General features: G+C 34.5%; 1 protein-coding gene across 4 annotated transcripts in view; it reads left to right on the top strand.

Moving 5' to 3' along the window:
- The window catches only part of LOC149800607 (zinc finger MYND domain-containing protein 15-like), a 58,683-nt gene extending 37,482 nt beyond the window's left edge, over positions 1 to 21,201 (top strand). For 3 of the 4 annotated variants that reach the window (XM_089954599.1, XM_089954601.1, XM_089954600.1), the window contains 5 exons: positions 2,814 to 3,026; positions 9,471 to 9,562; positions 12,259 to 12,427; positions 14,585 to 14,643; positions 16,391 to 21,201. In XM_089954599.1, the coding sequence (XP_089810725.1) occupies positions 2,814 to 3,026; positions 9,471 to 9,562; positions 12,259 to 12,427; positions 14,585 to 14,643; positions 16,391 to 16,594 (737 nt within the window). In that variant the 3' untranslated portion in view covers positions 16,595 to 21,201. Of the gene's footprint in view, positions 1 to 2,813; positions 3,027 to 9,470; positions 9,563 to 12,258; positions 13,253 to 14,584; positions 14,644 to 16,390 lie in introns of all 4 variants that reach the window. The other variant, XR_016420529.1, reaches the window with a different exon arrangement.
- The last annotated feature ends 516 nt before the right edge of the window (positions 21,202 to 21,717 follow it).

Genomic DNA, 21,717 nt, shown 5'->3' with positions numbered 1-21,717 from the left:
TAAATACTGCATTGATAGTCAAATCAGTATTAAATACTGCCTTAATCATATTGGTATTAAGTACTGTCATAATAGTTACATCAGTATTAAATACAAGCCCTAATAGTTATATCAGTATTAAGTACAGTCTTAATAGTTATATCAGTATTAAGTACATCCTTAATAGTTATATCAGTATTAAGTACAGTCTTAACAGTTACATCAGTATTATTTAATGCCTTGATAGTCATATCATTATTAAGAACTGCCTTGATAGTTATATCAGTATTAAGTACTGCCTTTAGTCATATCAGTATTAAGTGCTGTCGTAATAGTCATATCGGGGCCCCGAGTGGCCGAGTGGTCTAAAGCGCTCTCCATTACGGATCACTGCCATCTCACCTCTGTCTGCGTAGGTTCGAGTCTCGGATTCGGCCAATGCGGGTATGTGTGAAAGCTTGCCAGTAGCTTCTCGAGGGTCGGTGGTTCTTTCCGGGGATTTCCTGGGTTCTTCCTCCACCATTAATACTGGCCGCCATGTATAGCCTATCTTGTGCTGAAAAATGGCGTTAAAACATACAACAACAACAACAATAGTCATATCAGTATTAAGCACTGCCTTAATAGCATATCAGTATTAAGTACTGCCTTTAATCATATCAGTATTAAGTACTGTCATAATAGTCATATCAGTATTAAGCACTGCCTTAATAGCATATCAGTATTAAGTACTGCCTTTAGTCATATCAGTATTAAGTACTGTCGTAATAGTCATATCAGTATTAAGCACTGCCTTAATAGCATATCAGTATTAAGTACAGCCTTAATAGTTATATCAGTATTAAGTACAGCCTCAGTAGTTATATCAGTATTAAGTACTGCCTTGATAGTCATATCAGTATTAGGCACTGCCTTAATTGTCATACCTTTATTAAGTACTGCCTTCATAGTCAAATTGGTAAATACTGCCTTGATAGTTATAATGGTATTAAGTACTGTGTTGATAGTCATAAAGGTATTAAGTACTGCATTGATAGTCATAAAGGTATTAAGTACTGTGTTGATAGTCATTCATAAATACTGCCTTGATAGTCATGATGGTATTAAGTACTGACTTGATAGTCATAATGGTATTTAGTACTCCATTGATAGTCATAAAGGTATTAAGTACTGTCTTGATAGTCATACTAGTATTAAATACTGCCTTGATAGTCATATCGGTTTTAAGCACTGCCTTAATAGTCATATTGGTATAAAGTGCCTTGATAGTCATATCAGTATTAAGTACTTCCATAATAATTGTATTGATATGAAGTAGTGCCTTTATAGTCATATTGGTATTAAGTACTGCCTTGATAGTCATATTGGTATGAAGTACTGCCTTAATAGTCATATCAGTATTAAGGATAGGTGAAGCAGACTAAGTTGCCTTGTAGTTACCCTTTTGTACTTGGCAAAATATGTAGAATGAAAACTCCACAAACAGGTGGCAGAACATCAAACTCAAAATTGGAATGTGGCATCACTCATATAAAACAAACTGAAAGATATAAGTTGGTATTGTGATGATGGCATATGGTCCACACATATCTGAGTTGTACATACCTACTGCAGGGTGAATCACAAGATGAATACATACCTTGCCAGTGTCCACTGATAGGGGAACACATTCTTATCAAGTGTATTGACTTGCACCTGGTGAGACAAAAGATTTTTGTTGTGATCTCAGTTAAGAAACTTCATGATTATGTACCACCAAATAACGATTTGAATTTGAAGGAATGCAGTCTATATAAAAGATGTTGACTAACATCTTTACCTTTTATCTTTTGTTATTGTATTTATTTAGAAGGGTTTATCTTCCTGAAATTGTTTTGAAGTCCTTATTTTTATCAAACCCTATACAATTTTTCAGCATTTGATCAGACATTCAGCTTTGCAGCATTTGATCTGTTACCCATGTTTATATACATATTATAACTTTACCATGACGAGACCTTACATGGGTTCAGTGTCGTTAGTAAAGTCTTCATTTGTGTTGAAAATATTCCTCAGCTACAATTTACAATATAACCATTGTCACCTAGAACTTTTCTCTACAAAAACTATACTCCCTTACTTAACACAAAATGCAGATATAAATTCCAGGAATTCATCTGTTATTCTTTATTTTGGTTTTTAAAGGTCCATGTTGTATAAACTCAATCCCATGCTGTGATATTACAACAGAATTGTGTGACACAAAATGAGAGACAGCTGTTAAATAAATGGATAAAACCTGTTCATATGTTAAATTTAGGAAAAAGTGGTATGTTTGTGTGCAGAGTTTGGAATTTTTGGCTAAAGTTTTATGTGATCGAAGTCAAATTTAATTTTTCAAAATATTAGTCTCATTTAACAAGCATTTCATATTGCTGTTACAGCGGTCTAACCTTGTCTGATGAAAAAGGTCACTGATCATTAATTTGCAAACAGGTGGTTTAAAACAGATAGAGATTTCATTTAGAAGATTTTGTTAAGATGCACTAGTCCTAGTTTTAAAAACAAATCAGTTTGGGGTTAAAAAGTAGGAAAGGTTTGAAAAAACTATGCTTATCCATCATCAGATATGGCTGCCATTACAAAAAATAGAAAAACCTTTGACTGAATTTTCAAAAACTGCTGAATGGAAGTAACAGAAAGCATTCTAGTTTAAGTTAATATGAAGGGTATCTGATTTTTACTAAGATGTTACACTGTAATCTGCCAACAAATATTGCCCAAGTTGCTAAATAAAATATTTCCTTAATTTTCATGTGTTTTCTTACTTACACTTGATTTTCTTATACTTGTAGGAGATCTGATCAATGATGATAATGCAGTAATACTTCTGGTAGAGAGCAGAATTTTAGATGAAGATCCCAGTATTGACTTACAAGATCAGACCCTCACAAGTTGGGATGCTTACTACAGTATGAGAGGGTTCCGAATAGACTCACCTATTGCCATTCTGCTCCAGTATCCACTGACCTTGTATTACATTTTGACCTACTGCTTGCCAAATGACTGTGAGTGATGTTTCTCTTATCAGCTGCAAATACTGCCAAAGGCTATATTTAGTGGCCACAATGTCTGTCTTTTTGTCTGTTCATTCTCTTAGATCAGCACAAGCCAAAATTGATAGGAGAAAACTAATATCTTTTCTTTGATTATGTGTCGTACATAATTAAGTCCATACAAATTACATGTTTAACATTCAGTTATTTTACTTTATTAATTTCAGACATGTATGACATTAAAAACTTTTGAGTGGATGCAAGCCAAGCTGCATATTAATTTCAGACATGTATGACATTAAAAACTTTTGAGTGGATGCAAGCCTAGCTGCATACTAATTTCAGACATGTATGGCATTAAAAACATTTGAGTGGATGCAAGCCAAGCTGCATACTAATTTCAGACATGTATGACATTAAAAACATTTGAGTGGATGCAAGCCAAGCTGCATATTAATTTCAGACATGTATGGCATTAAAAACATTTGAGTGGATGCAAGCCAAGCTGCATACTAATTTCAGACATGTATGACATTAAAAACTTTTGACTGGATGCAAGCCAAGCTACATATTAATTTCAGACATGTAAGACGGTAAAACCGCTTGATTTTCTTCAGTATCTTGTTGTTAATTACAGCAATCTTCAGCTTGGCATATCGAGCAGATATTTCTGTGCTTCAGGTCTGTGAATTTCATTGGATGTGGCAGCAAGCGACCACATCCAATCAAAATTAGTTTGTTCAAATTTGAACACTGTTTCTATGTAATCGAGACAAGGGGAGAACACAGCTTGAATGGACTGATAAATAAGTACTTTTTCAGTGCCGGTACATGTTTGCACAACACCTTTCACTCAGATAGTATCCTTTTTAGGTCAAATGCGACCACTGTTTTTGGCCAATGTTCAATGCACCATGCTATTGTTTAGTTGGCATTTCATACTAAGGGAGGCAACACATGAAATCAATAGATGTCATGAGGACAAAGCACTGATATAGCTGTTTGATATGCCAAGGTGTAGATAGGCTTATCAGAACCTTGGCTAGTGAAGACAAAATTTCACATTAACAAACTTTTTTTTAACAAAAATTTGTGTAGTCAAAAATAGACTTTGGAGAGGTCAAATTTCAATGAAACAGATTTTGACATGTTCTCTTTAATACATGGATACTTCAGACTTTTCTGAGTATGGAAATAATCTAAACTATGGGCTGCTGTCTCTCAAATTCAGCTCTTCCTTGTGTATTTGTTTGGGGAATGTTTATGCAGACTTGTTATGTCATATCTGTGTTAAATGTCCTTATCTGTATAGTTTCAGAAACTCATTTTTTGATTTCCTTAAGTAACTTTCCATAAGCTGTTGTTTAATGAAGACTTTAAGCTGAAGGTGTGTAATTGAAAAAGAAAACTCATGTGGTATGCAGCATACCTTGTCATGCATTCAAGAATTAGTCTTTTTATTACCTGTAAATTCCTCGGATTATGCCAGCATTAACAATGGATTTAATGTAACTTTCTTGAAAATAAATGAAACAAGTGATGATAGTCCTACTAGATGTTTATTGACATTTTTGTTGTGATATTTTTGTAAAAGCCCAATTTTTTGTGTTTTTGGCTCATTTTGTCTCCACAGGAAGTCAGGCCGTAGATTTTGCCAGGGGACAGAAACCATCCCGCATCCAAAAATGATTCCTCAGTAAACTCTAATCTTGCTGTCAGTAAAATCATAAACTCAATGAAAGGTTTTGCATACTATATATTATTTACTGTAAATTAATTTCTTTCTTGTCCCAGAATAACTTTTTTCACCCTGGTCATATGTACCAAACTTAAGAAATGAAACAGATTTGTTTAATTGGCACCCCCCCCCCCTTACTGCATGTTGCAATAAAATAGATTAACAATATGCTTATTTGAAAATAAAATGAAAGAAACTAACCTTAGTTTGTTATTAAATTTTTCCTTTTTTTTCGTCATGAGTAATTTATTAAAGAAAAAAATTATCCGTGAATTCTGTATATGTACCATATGCATCCATACAGTAGTGTTTATCACCTGTCAGATGACACATTGTTCATTGGCATAAATTATAGAGAAAGAAATCATATTTGGTTATGCTGAAGGGTTTGAATATATTATGAGACTGAAAACTGGATCCAAGAAAATCAGAGATAAGAGAGAGAGGGGGAAATATCAACTGGTTGCTTGAATTCCCTTGCCATTCATTTCAGATTCATTGTAAGATGCAAAATAACCAGGTTAGCTATATGACATGATCTTGCAAATAAAAACCAATACTTGACAATATATTCAATGTGAGTGCAAATGAGAATCTTTTCACTAGCATGGGTTACAGAGAATATTATTAAAGCAAGTTATTGCTGTGTACACTGTTACCCAGCAGACATCAATTGCCCTTTTGTATCAGTTATGCAGATAAGTCCTGGTGATGAATAAAAACACAACTGGCAGTAAGCAATAAACTCCTTGTTTGAACTTACCAACAGGAAATCAAATACTAAGGTTATATTATTACACAGCAAGCTGACCCTGGAAACCAAAATTGGATTCTTTTAAGAGTGCCCAAAAAATTCTTTTATATAGTCACAGTAAGCCGACATAGGGAAGCCAACTTTGGTCCCTTTTCACCAGTATACACAGGAAGTTTGAAATAAATTGAAACAATGGAACAGTTTTTAAAGTGACACAATCTAGTGCTTCATACATGGACATCGATGACCTAGCTTCTCCCAGAAGATTGGAGGAGAAAATAAAATCATTCAGTGAATTTGTCAAGTCTAGAAGAGAAGAATGATTTCAATAACATTAACATAGATGAAACACTAGTGTTCTTTGATGTCATTCCTGGATGGACTGTTGATAAAAGGTGTTTAAAGTGAGAATTGGCACAACTGGTTCAGATAAAATAATCTTACCTTGGTCCTTGCAGTTTCTGCAGCAGGAAATGTGTTGCCTCCAATGATAATTTTTCAAGGTATGAGGAAACTAAAAAATATTCATGCACTGAAAGGATGGATCATACATAGGTGATGCTACAGTGGAAGAAGGATTTTTATTCTCAAGAACAGTTTAATAATTTTGTCTCATGAAATTTAAGTTTGAGTGCATCTGATATGTAATTATCAAATGATTTAAATGATATCCCACAGCTTAAGACTAAATTAAAAAAATGTGTCCCAGAAAATAAAGTGCAGAACAAATTACTTCAAAAATTAAGTTATGGTGTCCCAATATATAGAGTAAATACAGTATACTGAACCTGTGTATAGGTTCAAACTGGTAACACTTGTTTATTTGTCTTTTCTGTACACATGTAGTGAAATACTTTGTTTAGGGCAATGATGACCACTAAGATCATAATACTTCACCTCATCATGGAGACAGGTTACTAGAAAAGACTAATATCTGTGTAATTTAGAAATGCATATCAATAGTGCCATGTTTATTGTCCTTTTCAATGATCTATTAAAGCATGCTGATCACTTACTGTAATAAACATCCATCTCTCTGTGTGTCTGTGTCTGCATGTGTGTGTGTATATATATATATATATTCATAATTATAATATAATATAATTGCATATATTTATTTTAAGCTAAGCCATGAATTACTGTAAATTCTGAGGGAAATAATCTTGATAATTCACTAGAGGGAAATAATATATTTTCTCCCTGCCCATCAATAGACACTGTTAACGTTATGACCAAGACATTTGAAGTTATTCTGAGACACTTGTGTACTCCAGCAGTAAGTATGGCTGATTCTCATTGAAGATGAAGAGAGTTTTTTCTTAATTTGCTAATTTACTTTCAAATGGAATGAGAAGTATGTTATTGTTTATATTTTCTGTGTGAATATTTGCAAAACACGACAGAAATTAAACAGTAAACCACTTACATCATTCAGGATCCAGTAAGGAATCTGCTACTTCAGTTTGTTATACAAATTGCTAGCCAATACATTTGAACATAAATGTAAAGAAAATTTGCTTGTTAAGAGTGATTGATGGATATATTTCATCTCGTGGGCAACAAACATCAGTATTTTCAATCATGGCTTTGCTGCTCATAAAAATGTTTTTCATGTACTCATTGAAATATATCCATTATTCACTCATTTCAAGCAAACATCCTCTCTATATATACTTGATAATAATTATGACAGGAAGATATTCATGTGCAACTGCATATTTAAATAATTAGTCTTTCTATGATATGTTAGTATATCTTTCATTATTTGTATATACTTATTTTGTTGTTTTTTTTTTTGTTTCTAACCTATCCCGAGTTTTGTAATCAAGCTCTTAATCATACTTAAATTATTATTTTTATATCATGTAATCTTTTACCAAATGAATAAGGAGGATCATGAGTCACCTCCAGAAAATATTTTTCCACCCTATTTCTTGCACACAGACACCATTTGAGAAGCCTATCACATGTGGACTTTATATTGACAAGTAAATCCACTATACCCTTGTCTTGATATATATGTGGACTTCCCCTTGCCAAGTTACTGTAATATACCCTTATATTTGTCTGTATGTGGACTTCCCCTTGCCAAGTTACTCCTCTATACATTTATCTTGATCTATATGTGGACTTCCCCTTGCCAAGTTACTTCTCTATACCCTTTTCTTGGTCTGTATGTGGACTTCCCCTTGCCAAGTTACTGTAATATACTCTTATCTTAGTCTGTATGTGGACTCATCCTTGCCAAGTTACTGTAATATACCCATATCTTGGTCTGTGTATGGACTTCCCCATGCCAAGTTACTTCTCTATACCCTTATCTTGGTCTATATGTGAACTTCCCCTTGCCAAGTTATTCTATACCCTTATCTTGGTCTATATGTGGACTTCCCCTTGCCAAGTTACTCTATACCCTTGTCTTGGTCTATATGTGGACTTCCCCATGCCAAGTTACTCCTCTATACACTATCTTGGTCTATATGTGGACTCATCCTTGCCAAGTTACTCCTCTATACACTTATCATGGTCTATATGTGGACTTCCCCTTGCCAAGTTACTGTAATATACTCGTATCTTGGTCTATATGTGGAGTTCCCCTTGCCAAGTTACTCCTCTATACCCTTATCTTGGTCTGTATGTGGACTTCCCCTACTTACATATGTACATCGTTACATCTATATATCCATGGTCCTTTGTGTACATCTTTCCATATGTACATCTTTACATCCATATACCTATGGTCCTATTTGTCCATTATCTGTATGGCCACATCTTTATATCCATATATCCATGGTCCTATCAGCCCATTTGTCAATATGTGCATCTTTACATCAATATCTTCATGGTCCTATAAGTCAATTATCCATATACTACATCTTTACATCCATATATCCATGGTCCTATCAGTCCATCTGTTGATATATACATCTTTACATCCAGATATCCATGGTCCAATCTGTCGATTATCCATGTGACTATAAACATTCATATATCCAAGGTCTATCTGTCCATCTATCCATATGTACTTCTTTACATCCATATATCCATTGTCCTATCTGTCCATATATCCATTGTCCTATCTGTCCATATATCCATTGTCCTATCTGTCCATATATCCATTGTCCTATCTGTCCATATATCCATTGTCCTATCTGTCCATATATCCATTGTCCTATCTGTCCATATATCCATATGTACTTTATATATCCATCCACCTGTCAGCTGTTAGCACAGTTGCAAAAAATCTTCAGAGGACCTGATAAGTTTTTCATGCCTCTGATTGAAGTAGTAGTTGTCCATTTACACAAAAATCATTTGATATACAGAGCACTAGACAAGAATTTAATAAATTGTGTATTTCATTCCTTGGTTTCAGAACAAATTTTGATTCTTTTTAAAGTTTACCTGACTTGATTACATTTTTATTTTTTGTTAGTGTTTAATGTCTTTGCATTAAATTCTTTTGGTGAAATGTAGAATTCACAAAGGCCATTTGACATACAGGAACTTAATTTGTTAGGCATGCTTGTATTCATATGTAGATGATGTATTTAGAGTTATTATGCCACTAAAAGTAATTTGTTCATTAATATATAAGAAGACTAAGTACAAAAAGTTCATAAAGTTTTCCGTGAACTTATTTTTGCTCATTAGTGTCACAAAAATTGTAAATTTCTGTTTCTGCCTATGAAGCAGACAGCTATCCTGTATGTACAGAATGAATTAGACATAATTGAAATCTGTCATGCCATACACAGGTATTTGAGTTTCACTGAAATAATGGCTTCTTAGAGTCTTCTTTTATTGAACCAAGCCTTTCTAATATTATGTTCTACAAGACTTATTGTTTTGAAATTGCATCATCTTTTCATTAGTAAAATCGACTCTTTTGTTTCAGAGATTTGTATATCACGACTGTTGGGAGGCCTTACAAAATGACTGTATTCAGCTTTTTTATTCACAGGTACAAAATGGTGGGACACTATTGATAGTGGGACAATTAGGATAGATATGGTTGGAGTTGAGAAAGAAGTTGAGATGATTTCATTATTTCAGGTAAAAGACAACACCAAATGTAGTTTTTTCTTAACCATTTTACCCAGTGAGAATGCATATGTATTTTTGTCTGATAACAGTTATAGTGGCATTGGTAATGTTAAGATTCCATGTTTTCTTTATAAAAAAAAAATTCTTAAGTCATTGTGAACTTAAAAATTATTAATTTTGTAAATTTTGTTGAGGATCCCATTAAGTGCACACTGTGATGCCATGAACAATGCCCTTGTTCTATGAAATTACATGCTAGATGAGTTGCCTTTCTTTGTCTGTATTGTGCATGCTCTCACTCTCTCCATCCATTGATCAATATTTTTGCCCTGATTAAAGCATGAAGCAGATAAAAGATATGTTTTGAGACTACTAAAATCAATAAATTTAAGTGCTGATGAAACACCAGGCATGTGTGGTGGTAGATTCCATCATGTTCTAGATGGATTTAGTGCAGCACCTATGCCCCATTGAGCCATGTTTTGATAAGAAAGGTGTACCTATGAAAGGATAATTGTATGCAGATATGTATCAGCAAGTACCAACCATTTGTTGAATAAGAACCTGTCAAAATAATGCTGTCATTCCCATGACAGTTCCCATCAGGGTCCTAGCACTGCTTTTAGCAAGGCCTTGCCAAGTCCTAATCAGGGTCCTCACACTGCTCTTAGCCTGGCCTTGCCAAGTCCCCATCATGGTTCTCACACTGCTTTTAGCCTGGCCTTGCCAAATCCCCATCAGGGTTCTCACTGCTTTTAGAATGGCCTTGCCAAGTCCTAATCAGGGTCCTCACACTGCTTTTAGCATGGTCTTGCCAAGCCCTAATCGGGGTCCTCACACTGCTTTTAGCCTGGCCTTGGAGAGAAACTTTTAGAGTCATTCATCTGTTGGAGTCTTCTGTGATGCCAAATTTGAAAACTGTACATTAATTGTAAATCACATATATGGGTCTGCTGCCAGCATTCGTAGAAGAATTCATGTTACTGATAGTGATTGCAGTGAAGGACGGTTGTTTTACTCAATTCATTAATAAGCTGTGATGTTCATATGCATATCCACTGATCCATATGTAATTCTGTTCATTATTTGGGATCATGTTTGTACTAAAAAGATTGAAATGTTCAGCATTTTATTTTGTTTTTTCAGTTAAGTATGGTGATTTTATTAAATTATCAAAAAAATTGATATGTATATAATAAAAAAAGTCATTATCACAGTAATTTGATCAGAGTTGCTTGATCTCATCTCATCAGCATCAGAAAATTCAGATCATGACTCATAACTTCTAATGCTGACATCATGATAACATTACTGTCATTTTATTTATACCCGTACATACAGCCAATAAGGTTTGGTAGTTGCTAATAAGGGCAAGTAATTATATAAGGCATCTTACCTTGTGGGACCAGCCAATAAGGTTTGGTAGTTGCTGCTAAGGGTAAGTAATTATATAAGGCATCTTACCTTGTGGGACCAGCCAAAAGGGTTTGGTAGTTGCTACTAAGGGCAAGTAATTATATAAGGCATCTTACCTTGCGGGACCAGCCAAAAGGGTAAGGTAGTTGCTGCTAAGGGCAAGTAATTATATAAGGCATCTTACCTTGCGGGAACAGCCAAAAGGGTTTGGTAGTTGCTGCTAAGGGCAAGTAATTATATAAGCATCTTACCTTGTGGGACCAGCCAAAAGGGTTTGGTAGTTGCTGCTAAGGGCAAGCAATTATATTAGGCATCTTACCTTGCGGGACCAGCCAAAGGGGTTGGTAGTTGCTGCTAAGGGCAAGTAATTATATCAGGCATCTTACCTTGCGGGAACAGCCAAAAGGGTTTGGTAGTTGCTGCTAAGGGCAAGTATATAAGGCATCTTACCTTGTGGGACCAGCCAAAAGGGTTTGGTAGTTGCTGCTAAGGGCAAGTAATTATATAAGGCATCTTACCTTGCAGGACCAGCCAAAAGGTTTTGGTAGTTGCTGCTAAGGGCAAGTAATTATATAAGGCATCTTACCTTGCGAGAACAGCCTAAAGGGTTTGGTAGTTGCTGCTAAGGGCAAGTATATAAGGCATCTTACCTTGTGGGACCAGCCAAAAGGGTTTGGTAGTTGCTGCTAAGGGCAAGTAATTATATAAGGCATCTTACCTTGCAGGAACAGCCTAAAGGGTTTGGTAGTTGCTGCTAAGGGCAAGTATATAAGGCATCTTACATTGTGGGACCAGCCAAAAGGTTTTGGTAGTTGCTGCTAAGGGCAAGTAATTATATAAGGCATCTTACCTTGTGGGACCTGCTTATGCAGAGTGAACCACAATATTGATACTACATAGTAACTTTGAGATAGAATATCTTGCAAGGTCCTGTTTTGATTTCGCTTAGGCTTTAAAACTATTTTTTGTAGTGGGAGAATTAAGTCTGGAAAAGTGTTAAATGTGATGCATTACAACAGATTTTCTTGTACATATTTTTTAAAATGTGCTTTATCTGGGTACCATGTATGTTTAAATGGAGTAGCCCTTAAAAGGAATTTCAGTACTATCTCTCTATGTGGATGGTTTGCACTGTAGTTATTGTTTGCTACAATTATCTTTTTTTTGCAGGAGAAACATGATGGTTACTGCATTTATCTAGTAATGGCTTTTGCCTTCCATACTCATTTTTAGAATGGCCCTGAGCATTTCTAATGTACTTCAAAATTTGCATTAAATTTATCTTTCAGGAAACAGGGAAACTGTTACCAGACAGTGTATTAGATATTCACATGTTTGGTAATGAAATGTCCAAAAAGCTGCATGGAAAGGAGATTTCAGTGGGAAATGTTACTGTCACCATACACAGAAAATTACACCACAGAGTGGAAAATAGGAGAAAGCCACACCTAGTAGTTGGTTGGTAGATTAGAAAGCTAGTATCTAGTTTCAGCACACTGATCGATGACTAATTTTATTCGAAATTGAACAAACACAGAAATGCATGCACATAGTTGGATGCTTATGCACAGAATAGTTGCTGGTATTTTCCACCTTGATGTGATTATTTTTTTTGGTATTCAGAAAGACAGACATGCATGGATAGACAAGGCAAACTGATAATGTGGATAGCAATAGACAAGGCAGACTGATAAGTATGGATAGAGATAGACAAAGAAGATTGATAATTATAGATAGCAATAGACAAGGCATGCTGATAAATGCAGATAGGGATAGAGAAGATAAACTAATACAGATGGGGATAGGCAAGATCAACTGATAAATACAGATAGGGATAGACAAGACAGACTGATAATTACAGATAGGGGTAGGCAAGACAGACTGATAGTTACAGATAGGGGTAGGCAAGACAGACTGATAATTACAGATAGAGATAGACAAGACAGACTGATCATTACAGATAGGTATAGACAAGACAGACTGATAGTTACAGATAGGGATAGACAAGACAGACTGATAGTTACAGATAGGGATAGACAAGACAGACTGATCATTACAGATAGGGATAGACAAGACAGACTGATAGTTACAGATAGGGATAGACAAGACAGACTGATAATTATAGATAAGGATAAACAAGGCAGACTGATAAATACAGGTAGCAATGCACAAGGCAGACTAATAAATATGGAGCCCTCGGTCAAAGCAGACTGATTAATACGGAGCCCTCTGTGATCTTTTACTGATGTTTTACTGAGGATGCTGGAGCCTCCCTATTCAAAAGTAGGTGCTTCTGGTTAGAAAACTTGCACTACTGGTGAGAAATATATGTCACAGCCAATGAGTTGGCTGGAAAAGTTAATATGAACTCATTACCATATTTAAAACTTTCCCTAAGTTTCCTTTTAATTTCCATTTCCATTTTTACTTCTTTTATGGCTTAATACATATAACCTTTAAGACAGGTGAGGGCTTAATACATGTAAACTTTAAGAAAGGTGTGGGCTTAATTCATGTAACCTTTAAGACAGGTTAGGGCTTAATACATGCAACCTTTAAAACAGGTGAGGTCTTAATACATGTAACCTTCAAGACAGGTAAGGGCTTAATACATGCAACCTTTAAGGCATGTGAGGGCTTAATACATGTAACCTTCAGGACAGGTGAGGGCTTAATACATGTGCTTCTAAGAGAGGTGTGGGCTTAATAAATATAACCTGTAAGACAGGTGAGGGCTTAATAAATATAACCTATATGACAGGTGAGGGCTTAATACATATAACCTTTAAGACAGGTATGGGCTTAATATTTGTAACCTTTAAGGCTGGCATGGGCTTAATACATGTAACCTATATGACAGGTGAGGGCTTAATACATGTAACCTTTAAGACTGGGCTTAATACGTGTAATGTTTAAGACAGGTGTGGGCGTAATACATGTAACCTTTAAGACAGGTGAGGGCTTAATACATGTAACCTGTAAGACAGGTCTGGGCTTAATACATGTAACCTATCAGACAGGTGTGGGCTTAATACATAAAACCCATAAGATATATGTGGGCTTAATTCATGTAACCTTTAAGACAGATGTGGGCTTAATGTAACATTTAACACAAGTGTGGGCTTAATACATGTAACCTTTAACACAGGTGTGGGCTTGATACATATAACATTGAAAACAGGTGTAGACTTTATACATGAAACCTTTAAGGTATGTTTGATATATGACAGCTGTGGGTTAAATACATGTAATTTTTAATTCATGTTGAATATATTACTCACAATTTAGCAAAATGTGTAGATGTCAGGACAATAAATCAGTCTTACGTCAGCAAGACTTATTTCTTGTTTCCAGAAAAAGCAAACAGACCCCAAATCCCACATCCTAATGAAAGAAAACTGGGTCATATGTATATGAACACATTAATTGTTGTATGTTACATAATTATAGTTATTGTTACATTATTTTAATTATTGCTACATAATTATTGTTATTGATAAATAATTATTGTTAACTACTGTATATCAGGATATTTAATGTTGCATTTTTAGCTCTTCCTAGCAAACAGTGATGGGTAAAAAAAAGACTTTGTGACAAATCTTTGCTTTATTTCAGGCTTCAATGCAGGTATAGGGGCTTACCAGTCATGGACCCAGACTCTTGTTCAGTTAAGAGTAAGTAGAGCTATAGTATATAATCTGCAAGCATAGATAACTCAAACATGTAACTCTGATACATAATAGATAAATCGTACACGTAATAACTATTACATGTAATAGATCAGTCTTACCCATAATAGATAACTCTTACACATAATACATAAATTTTAAACATAAAAAATAACTCTTATGCATAATAGATAACTCTTAGATGTAATATGTAAATCTTATACATAATAGATAACTTTTACACATAATAGATAAATCTTTATTGAAAAAGAACTGTCTACTCAACTTCATCTGTCCTTTGTTTAATCAACTTACATGATTAAATGACAAACTATTGTGAAATTCTTTTTGTTACTTACAACTAGAAGACAATTTACAGTCTCATCTTCAGGATTCAGATTGCTCAAATTTGTATGCATTACTAATTCATTACTTTGATGTTTTTAGTTACTGTTTTGTTGCTGAAACCATTTGAGGCTTGCTAAGTTATTTTCCATGTATTCTTACAAGAAAAGTGGCATTCATCTTACAATGTCCTTCTGCACATGTGTGCATTTGTAATGGAAAGCAAATTCTAAACTGTTAAAGGTAGAAACTTCAAACCATGCTGTATGTTTAGGGGAAGTCTGTAGATATGTTTTATTTTCATAATGCCATGGTGCTGTGGTTAGGGTTTGGGAGTGTTACATAACTCCAAAATTATTTAATTAGCTTGTCTGAGAAATTATATGATTACTGATCCATGTGTCAACATATGTGAGATGCAGTTGAGTGATTAGATTAGACCATTTGGGCGTAAGACTATAACCTCTGGATAATAATTTAAACACTGTAGATGTCCCCACCCTAACAGTTACTGTATATTCACTTATCATGGATGAAAAGATGAATTTAGACCTAGCTAATATTGGCCACTGGGTCTTTTCTTACCCACTTGGACTTAACCCAGGGGTTACAGATTGGTGTGTTGGCAGGAATATCTATCTACAAACACTCTGGTTTTCTTACTCCTTCAGAATTACTATATACAGCTCTACTTTATTATATTACCCTCTGTTATACTATAATTCTGGATATAATGCTGTAACACAATGGACCCCGTAGCCTAAATTAAAGCATTGTACTTTAATTAATCTTGTATTCCTGATTTCTGACTTGTTTAAATTTACTCAGTAAAATTATATTTATATTTTCATGCATGACTTTGCATTTGGCCCAAGTACAATTAGATGTTTTCCACAGTTGGAAGCAAAGCTTTGATCCACTCTGTCAAAATTTTGTATACTATCTATCCATTTCTCTGACTGTGCCTTTATTTGTGCATGCATGCATTGGCACGGGAATGCAACTCCTCCAGCAGAATGTATGTTGGGGATTTAAACTTTAGGATGTGATGTGGTAATTAGCATTTGTAGATGCGTGCACTGTCCCTGGTAGGCAGGACTTGGGGACTGGTGTTTAAAGGCGCTACAATATGGGGTTGGTTTGAAAAGGAAACAGTGCTGTCTTGCAGTTATCTTGTGTCATGGTTTAGAAGAACTGGCATGATACTGGAAGCAAATAAAATTATAATTGTACCAAAATATGTGCAGAATTTATGCCATGGGATATATATATATATATATATATATATATATATATATATATATATATATATAAACAATTTTTATGCATATTAAATGCAACTTACAGAAGTCATTTAAGACTGTGCATATATGTAAGTTGACATATATTTTTGGTTCTTTACTTTCAGACACAACAAATTCCTGCTTATTTCACAGACTATTCACGAGACAGTTGTGAGTACTCCAGACTTGCCATCGAAGGATTATCCCTTGGTACGATTTCTAAACCAAATATGAATCCATTCCGAAGCCCTGTCCGAAAACTTGCTGATGAAAATGATCTTCCACACTACAGCAATGGATTTTTGTTCCATCTTCAGTACCCTGAATAGTCTAGTGTGACTTGATTAAAAGGATCAGCTCATTGCACAGCTTCGAAAGTGTTCATCGATTCATTCGAATGTTTGAAGCCTTGCTGAAGAAAATTACATTCCACACTACTGGAAACAATTTTTATCTTCAGTTCCCTGAGTAATGGAGGAAGTGGAGGGTTCATGTTAAGGTGTGAATTGATGCTTTGCAATAGTGACAGTACATTCAAATGTTTATAACATACTATTTCATGGAGACTCAGAAACTTATTTTGAAAGACCACCAGAGACTTGTGTCTGGAAGATGATGTACATTCGTTTCACAGTGTATATATCTTTCTTTAATTATCCTGATGGAAACAAAAGGTTTCTTTCATCTTTTGAATATGCTTTCTAAAGTTGTAAATCAATGCTTCATGAAGATGTGGTGCAATTACAGCTGACAAGCAATATGCAAAAGTCCATTTTTTTTCAGCTGATTGTAATTTTGTGTATGCTGTTTGACATCTTCATTTTATATTTAAACACTCGTGTGAATTAATTTTCTATATTTGTCAGGATAATTTTCTTTTGCGTTAAACTCTTTCATAGAATTAATTAGAAATTAATTCACTAACTTTTAAAAATTCTGATAACTTTCATTCTAATGCAGATTTGTGATATTTATTCAGTGATTTTTGTTTCACTATTTGAAATCAGTTTTATTTTCTTCGAAAAAATGTCTCCAGTTTCAGGGTTGCTTCTATAACTTTGTTAATTATTACACTGTTCTCTCTGCTAGCCAACAAAGGGAGACTACTCTAGTCATAGTTGGAGTCTCAATAGGAATAAAATATGAGTGAGTGTTATAGGTGGCACTCTACAGTTTCATATTTTGCATATTATTATATTATTAGAATTTTAAAGAAAAAGAATTTCCCCAGGTTTCCTCACTGGTTATACTGGCTATATAAAAAAGACCTTGTATACTTTATGTATTGTTCAAAGACTCTTTAATTCCCTTTATTTTGATGTATGATGGGTGTAATATTGGTTTTAGAGTATACAGCTTGGCCTTACTTCAGATGTGCATCTCTCAAGAACCTTTTCTTGGTATTTTCACTTCATGGATTTCAGAAATAAATTGTAAGTAAAAGAGCCAATATCTTTTTTTTACATTTTGTAATTGATTCACTGCATTTTCAGAAGCTGTTATTGTCTAGTCCAGCAAAATTAATTTTTCCTGCTTTAATAACTGCTAAAGATAGTGTACTTTAGTCTAGGTGGTGCTCTACAGTTTGTATTTTGCATAGGGTTAGAATTTGAAAGAAAAAGAATTTCCCCAGGTTTCCTTACTGGTTATACTGGCTATTTAAAAAAAAGACCTTTTATGTCTTAGGTATTGTTCAAAGAACCTTTAATTCCCTTTAGCTTGGTATATGATTGATGGGTGTAATATGGGTTATAGAGTATACAGCTTGGCCTTACTCCAGATGTGCACCTTTCAGAAAACTGCTAGCTTCACTTGGTCATTTGCACTTCCTGGACTTCAGAGGTAAATTGTAAAAAAAACCAGCTGATAACATTTTTTTCACATTTTATGTATTTGGTAATTCATCCATTACACTTTCAGAAGCTGGTATTGTCTAGTTGGGCAAAATTCATTTTCCCTATTTGATAGGTGCTAAAGATAGTGTACTTCAGACTAATTCAGGCTGATTGTTTTAGCACAAGGGAGAAGTAATTTTAGTTAGCAGTTTGCTTAGATCATGTACACTTTCCGTAAGTACAGTATCCAAAGAAATGTCAGCCACATTACATCAAAGTAGTATAGAGGTATGCCAACATTCTCTCCACTGTGCATGTTTCAAATGCAGACAATCTCACCTTACACGTGTCACTCTTTCCGAAGTACATAATAACTGGTGAGTGCCCCCCTTAATTCAGGCTGACTTTTAGCACAAGGGAGCAGTCATTTTAGTTAGCATTGTGCTTGGATCATGTACAATTCCTGAGGTAGAATATCCAAAGAAATTTCACCCAGAGCACATGAAAGTAATGAGCTATACCAACATTCTCTTCACTGTGCATGTTGCAAATGTACAACTTCACCTTACACCCACCACTTTCTCAGAAGTTTATATAGTGGCCCCATAATGTCCTTTGTCATAACTGGTTTTAATGTAGCAATTGAAATTCCAAAATTTTCTTTCTTTAGGATGTGTTTCTTGTTTTTACACTTGCCAGTTAAAAAATAAGTAACCAGGCTGCAGTAAATGACTTGTATGTCCATCTTTAAGTCTTGAAATAGCATTGAATGTTTGAACGTTCCTGTCATATGAAAGTACAAATGAAGAATATGTAAAAACTCATCCAGTATAGACTTGTTCTTTGATGATAGGACCACTCCAGTGGTCTAGATGGTTAGATCATCTGCCTCGGATGCAGAAGGTTGTGGGTTCAAACCCTGGCCAAGTTATACCAATGACTTTTAAATTGGTACTTGCAGCTGCCTCACTTGGTACTCAGCATTAAGAGGTTAGTGTTAGGGCTGGTTGGCCTGGTGCCAATATCTTGTGACTGGGAGAGACATGATGCTAATGTCTGTGGCATGATGTCCCACTGCTAGACAGCACTATAAACTGCCACACTGCAGACATCGTAGCGATATGACTGAAAAATTGTTAAAGCTACGTTGAAAATCTAAATCACCCACACACACTCTTTTAAGGTATAACAAGAAATTGCAAGTCAACAGAAAGCTTAACATGATGTATGATACACCAGCATTACTGTCTGCATTGATCATTTAAATTCTTGAATAGAACAAAACAGCTTAGATTAAGTTCTGTTGGTAGTCTGCTAATATAAGACACGGACCCAGATATGCATGCCTTTGGTGGCTGGGAGGTCAATCTCTTAATGCCATAATAATAAATTATGGAGTTTTGTTATGAGAGCATTCAGATTGGCCGGTAAACTGGAGGTCAAATTTTCAAGAAAATTTCACATAATCATCACACAATATTGATAGTTTTGCACATCTCGGAGTCTGATTGCTTTATTTTGTACTGTAGTTACTATGAGCCTTTGTCCTCATGAAGTAAATCCAGGCACAATTTCATGCTTGCAATTTTCAAACTTGACTGCAATTTCAGTTTTTTTTAAAAAGTGACGGTACCAAAGAAAGTCAGAGTTGGCCAACAGGGAGTGCCATTTCTTTAATGATAAAAATGTTGAATCTCATTGTGATTAAACTGTTGGTAGTTCAGCCAAATTTGGCATTCCTCAGCTACCATCACACTTCAACTGACCATCATTCTTCAACCAACTGAATTGGCTGTCCACAATAAAAACACCATACATGAGTAATTTCTTCAATTCTTGAAAATGAAGTGTGTATAATTCATAAATATGTGCACCCATTCTTTTTTTGTGTGCATGTTTATGCCCACAGATTAAAAAAAAATGTGCTTTTTGTTTGGTGGATTTTCACATTTCCATGTCTATTTGCAACCCTGCAGATAGTTTACTGCAATAATAAATTATTGCTTTTGAGAAATTGCAATGTGGTATTATTGTAGTATTCTACAGCAGTGAAAGACTAAAGATGTTGGTAAAGAAACACCAACAGTGGGAAAGTCAGCCATTTGCAAAACCAATATAACTGTAAATTTTTTACTTACAATATGTATATTAATATTTATGTACAAGCATGATGTTTTCATTCCTTCAATACATCAGGCACACTTCAGCATTTTGTACATATTAAGTAAATAATTTAGATGTACTCAGACTTTTACCATCTAATATATTATGCTGTCCTCAATTGGCCAACAAAGAGAATATTTGGTATCAGTTTTCCATCAGCTTCCATATACTTTGAAGCCTTTGTTTAAAACATTTTCCACAGACAGGAAAATATTACTTTAAAGACTGATGTTCAACTCTTTTAGAGAGTTTTAAATATATTTATGTTTATCATTTAGGATAGGTTAATCTCAGACCCCTTTTGCCAAAATAACATGGCCCTCAGCAGACTTCCACAGAAAATGTATGGAAGTATTCTTCACTGAGTACTAGAATGCATTTTCACAGATATCCAAGAATCAGCAAAACAAAAAGAACAAAGTCCATTTTGAGAGGAGTCTCAGTATGTTTCAATTTAACTGTAAAGATATGTGGAAATGTGCCATGGTTAGTGAGTTCTGTGAAGAATTCTACAGAATTGTGTGTTTTATAACTGCACACAACTGAAATACTGCATTAGAATTCCTTAGTTACATTGCAGAAATAACTCTGCAGTTTTTGTAATGAAAGTTAAGGAAATATATCCAATGGAGTTTTGTGAACAAATTCTCTATACATATTTTGTAATTATTTTGCAGCATTCCATATTGTCTTGAAAATTTTCTGGAAAAGTTTATTCTTGAAGTGTTGATCATTGAGGGCACTTCTTGAGAACTAAATACATCACTTACAGTTCAACTGAATTAAATGAATTCGATCAACTTTTCAAGAAGGACAAGATTTTTTTGGACAATTTAAGAGTTTGATTGCAGGGATTTTTGGACAGCAAAATGTAATAGTGTTTGATTACAAGCATTTGTTTAGAGTTTTATTACAAGCAAGCAGGTTGCCCCCTCCCCCCCCCCAAAAAAAAAAACACCAGTACTTCTTTTCTCCATAAAGTAGTTTGGTAAAATACAAATGGTACATTAAATTTCCTTACTGTCAACAAAATTATATGATCCAGAAAGGCAAGAAAAATGTTTTAAGGAGAGGATTTGCATTGTTTTTGTTGTTGTTGTTGTTTTGTTTAAACATTGCAGAATAGCTCTTTACATGCATAAACACCTGCAAATTACCTACATGCAATTTGTATCTAAATTTACGTCATGAAAATATTACAAAAAGGCACAAAGGGTACATAAGGACTGTTCCAGTAAAATATACATGGGTTTAATGTATGGTAAAATCCTGCAGATCACCCTTGCATTGCTAGAAATTTCCTTATAATTCTCTGAAGGCATAAGACTTCTATCATATCTTTGAATCATATTGAAATTAATTCTGCATAAAATAATAGCTTGAAAATTAATGAATAAATTAATCTTCCAAACTTTGAATAAGACTATAACCAAACTTTGAGACTGAATTAGGTA

Source organism: Sinohyriopsis cumingii, chromosome 4 (assembly GCF_028554795.1).
Source record: "Sinohyriopsis cumingii isolate HCF-2022 chromosome 4, ASM2855479v2, whole genome shotgun sequence".
NCBI lineage: Eukaryota > Metazoa > Mollusca > Bivalvia > Unionida > Unionidae > Sinohyriopsis > Sinohyriopsis cumingii.
Note: the sequence above shows the minus strand (reverse complement) of the source record. Positions and strands in the feature narration are given on the sequence as shown.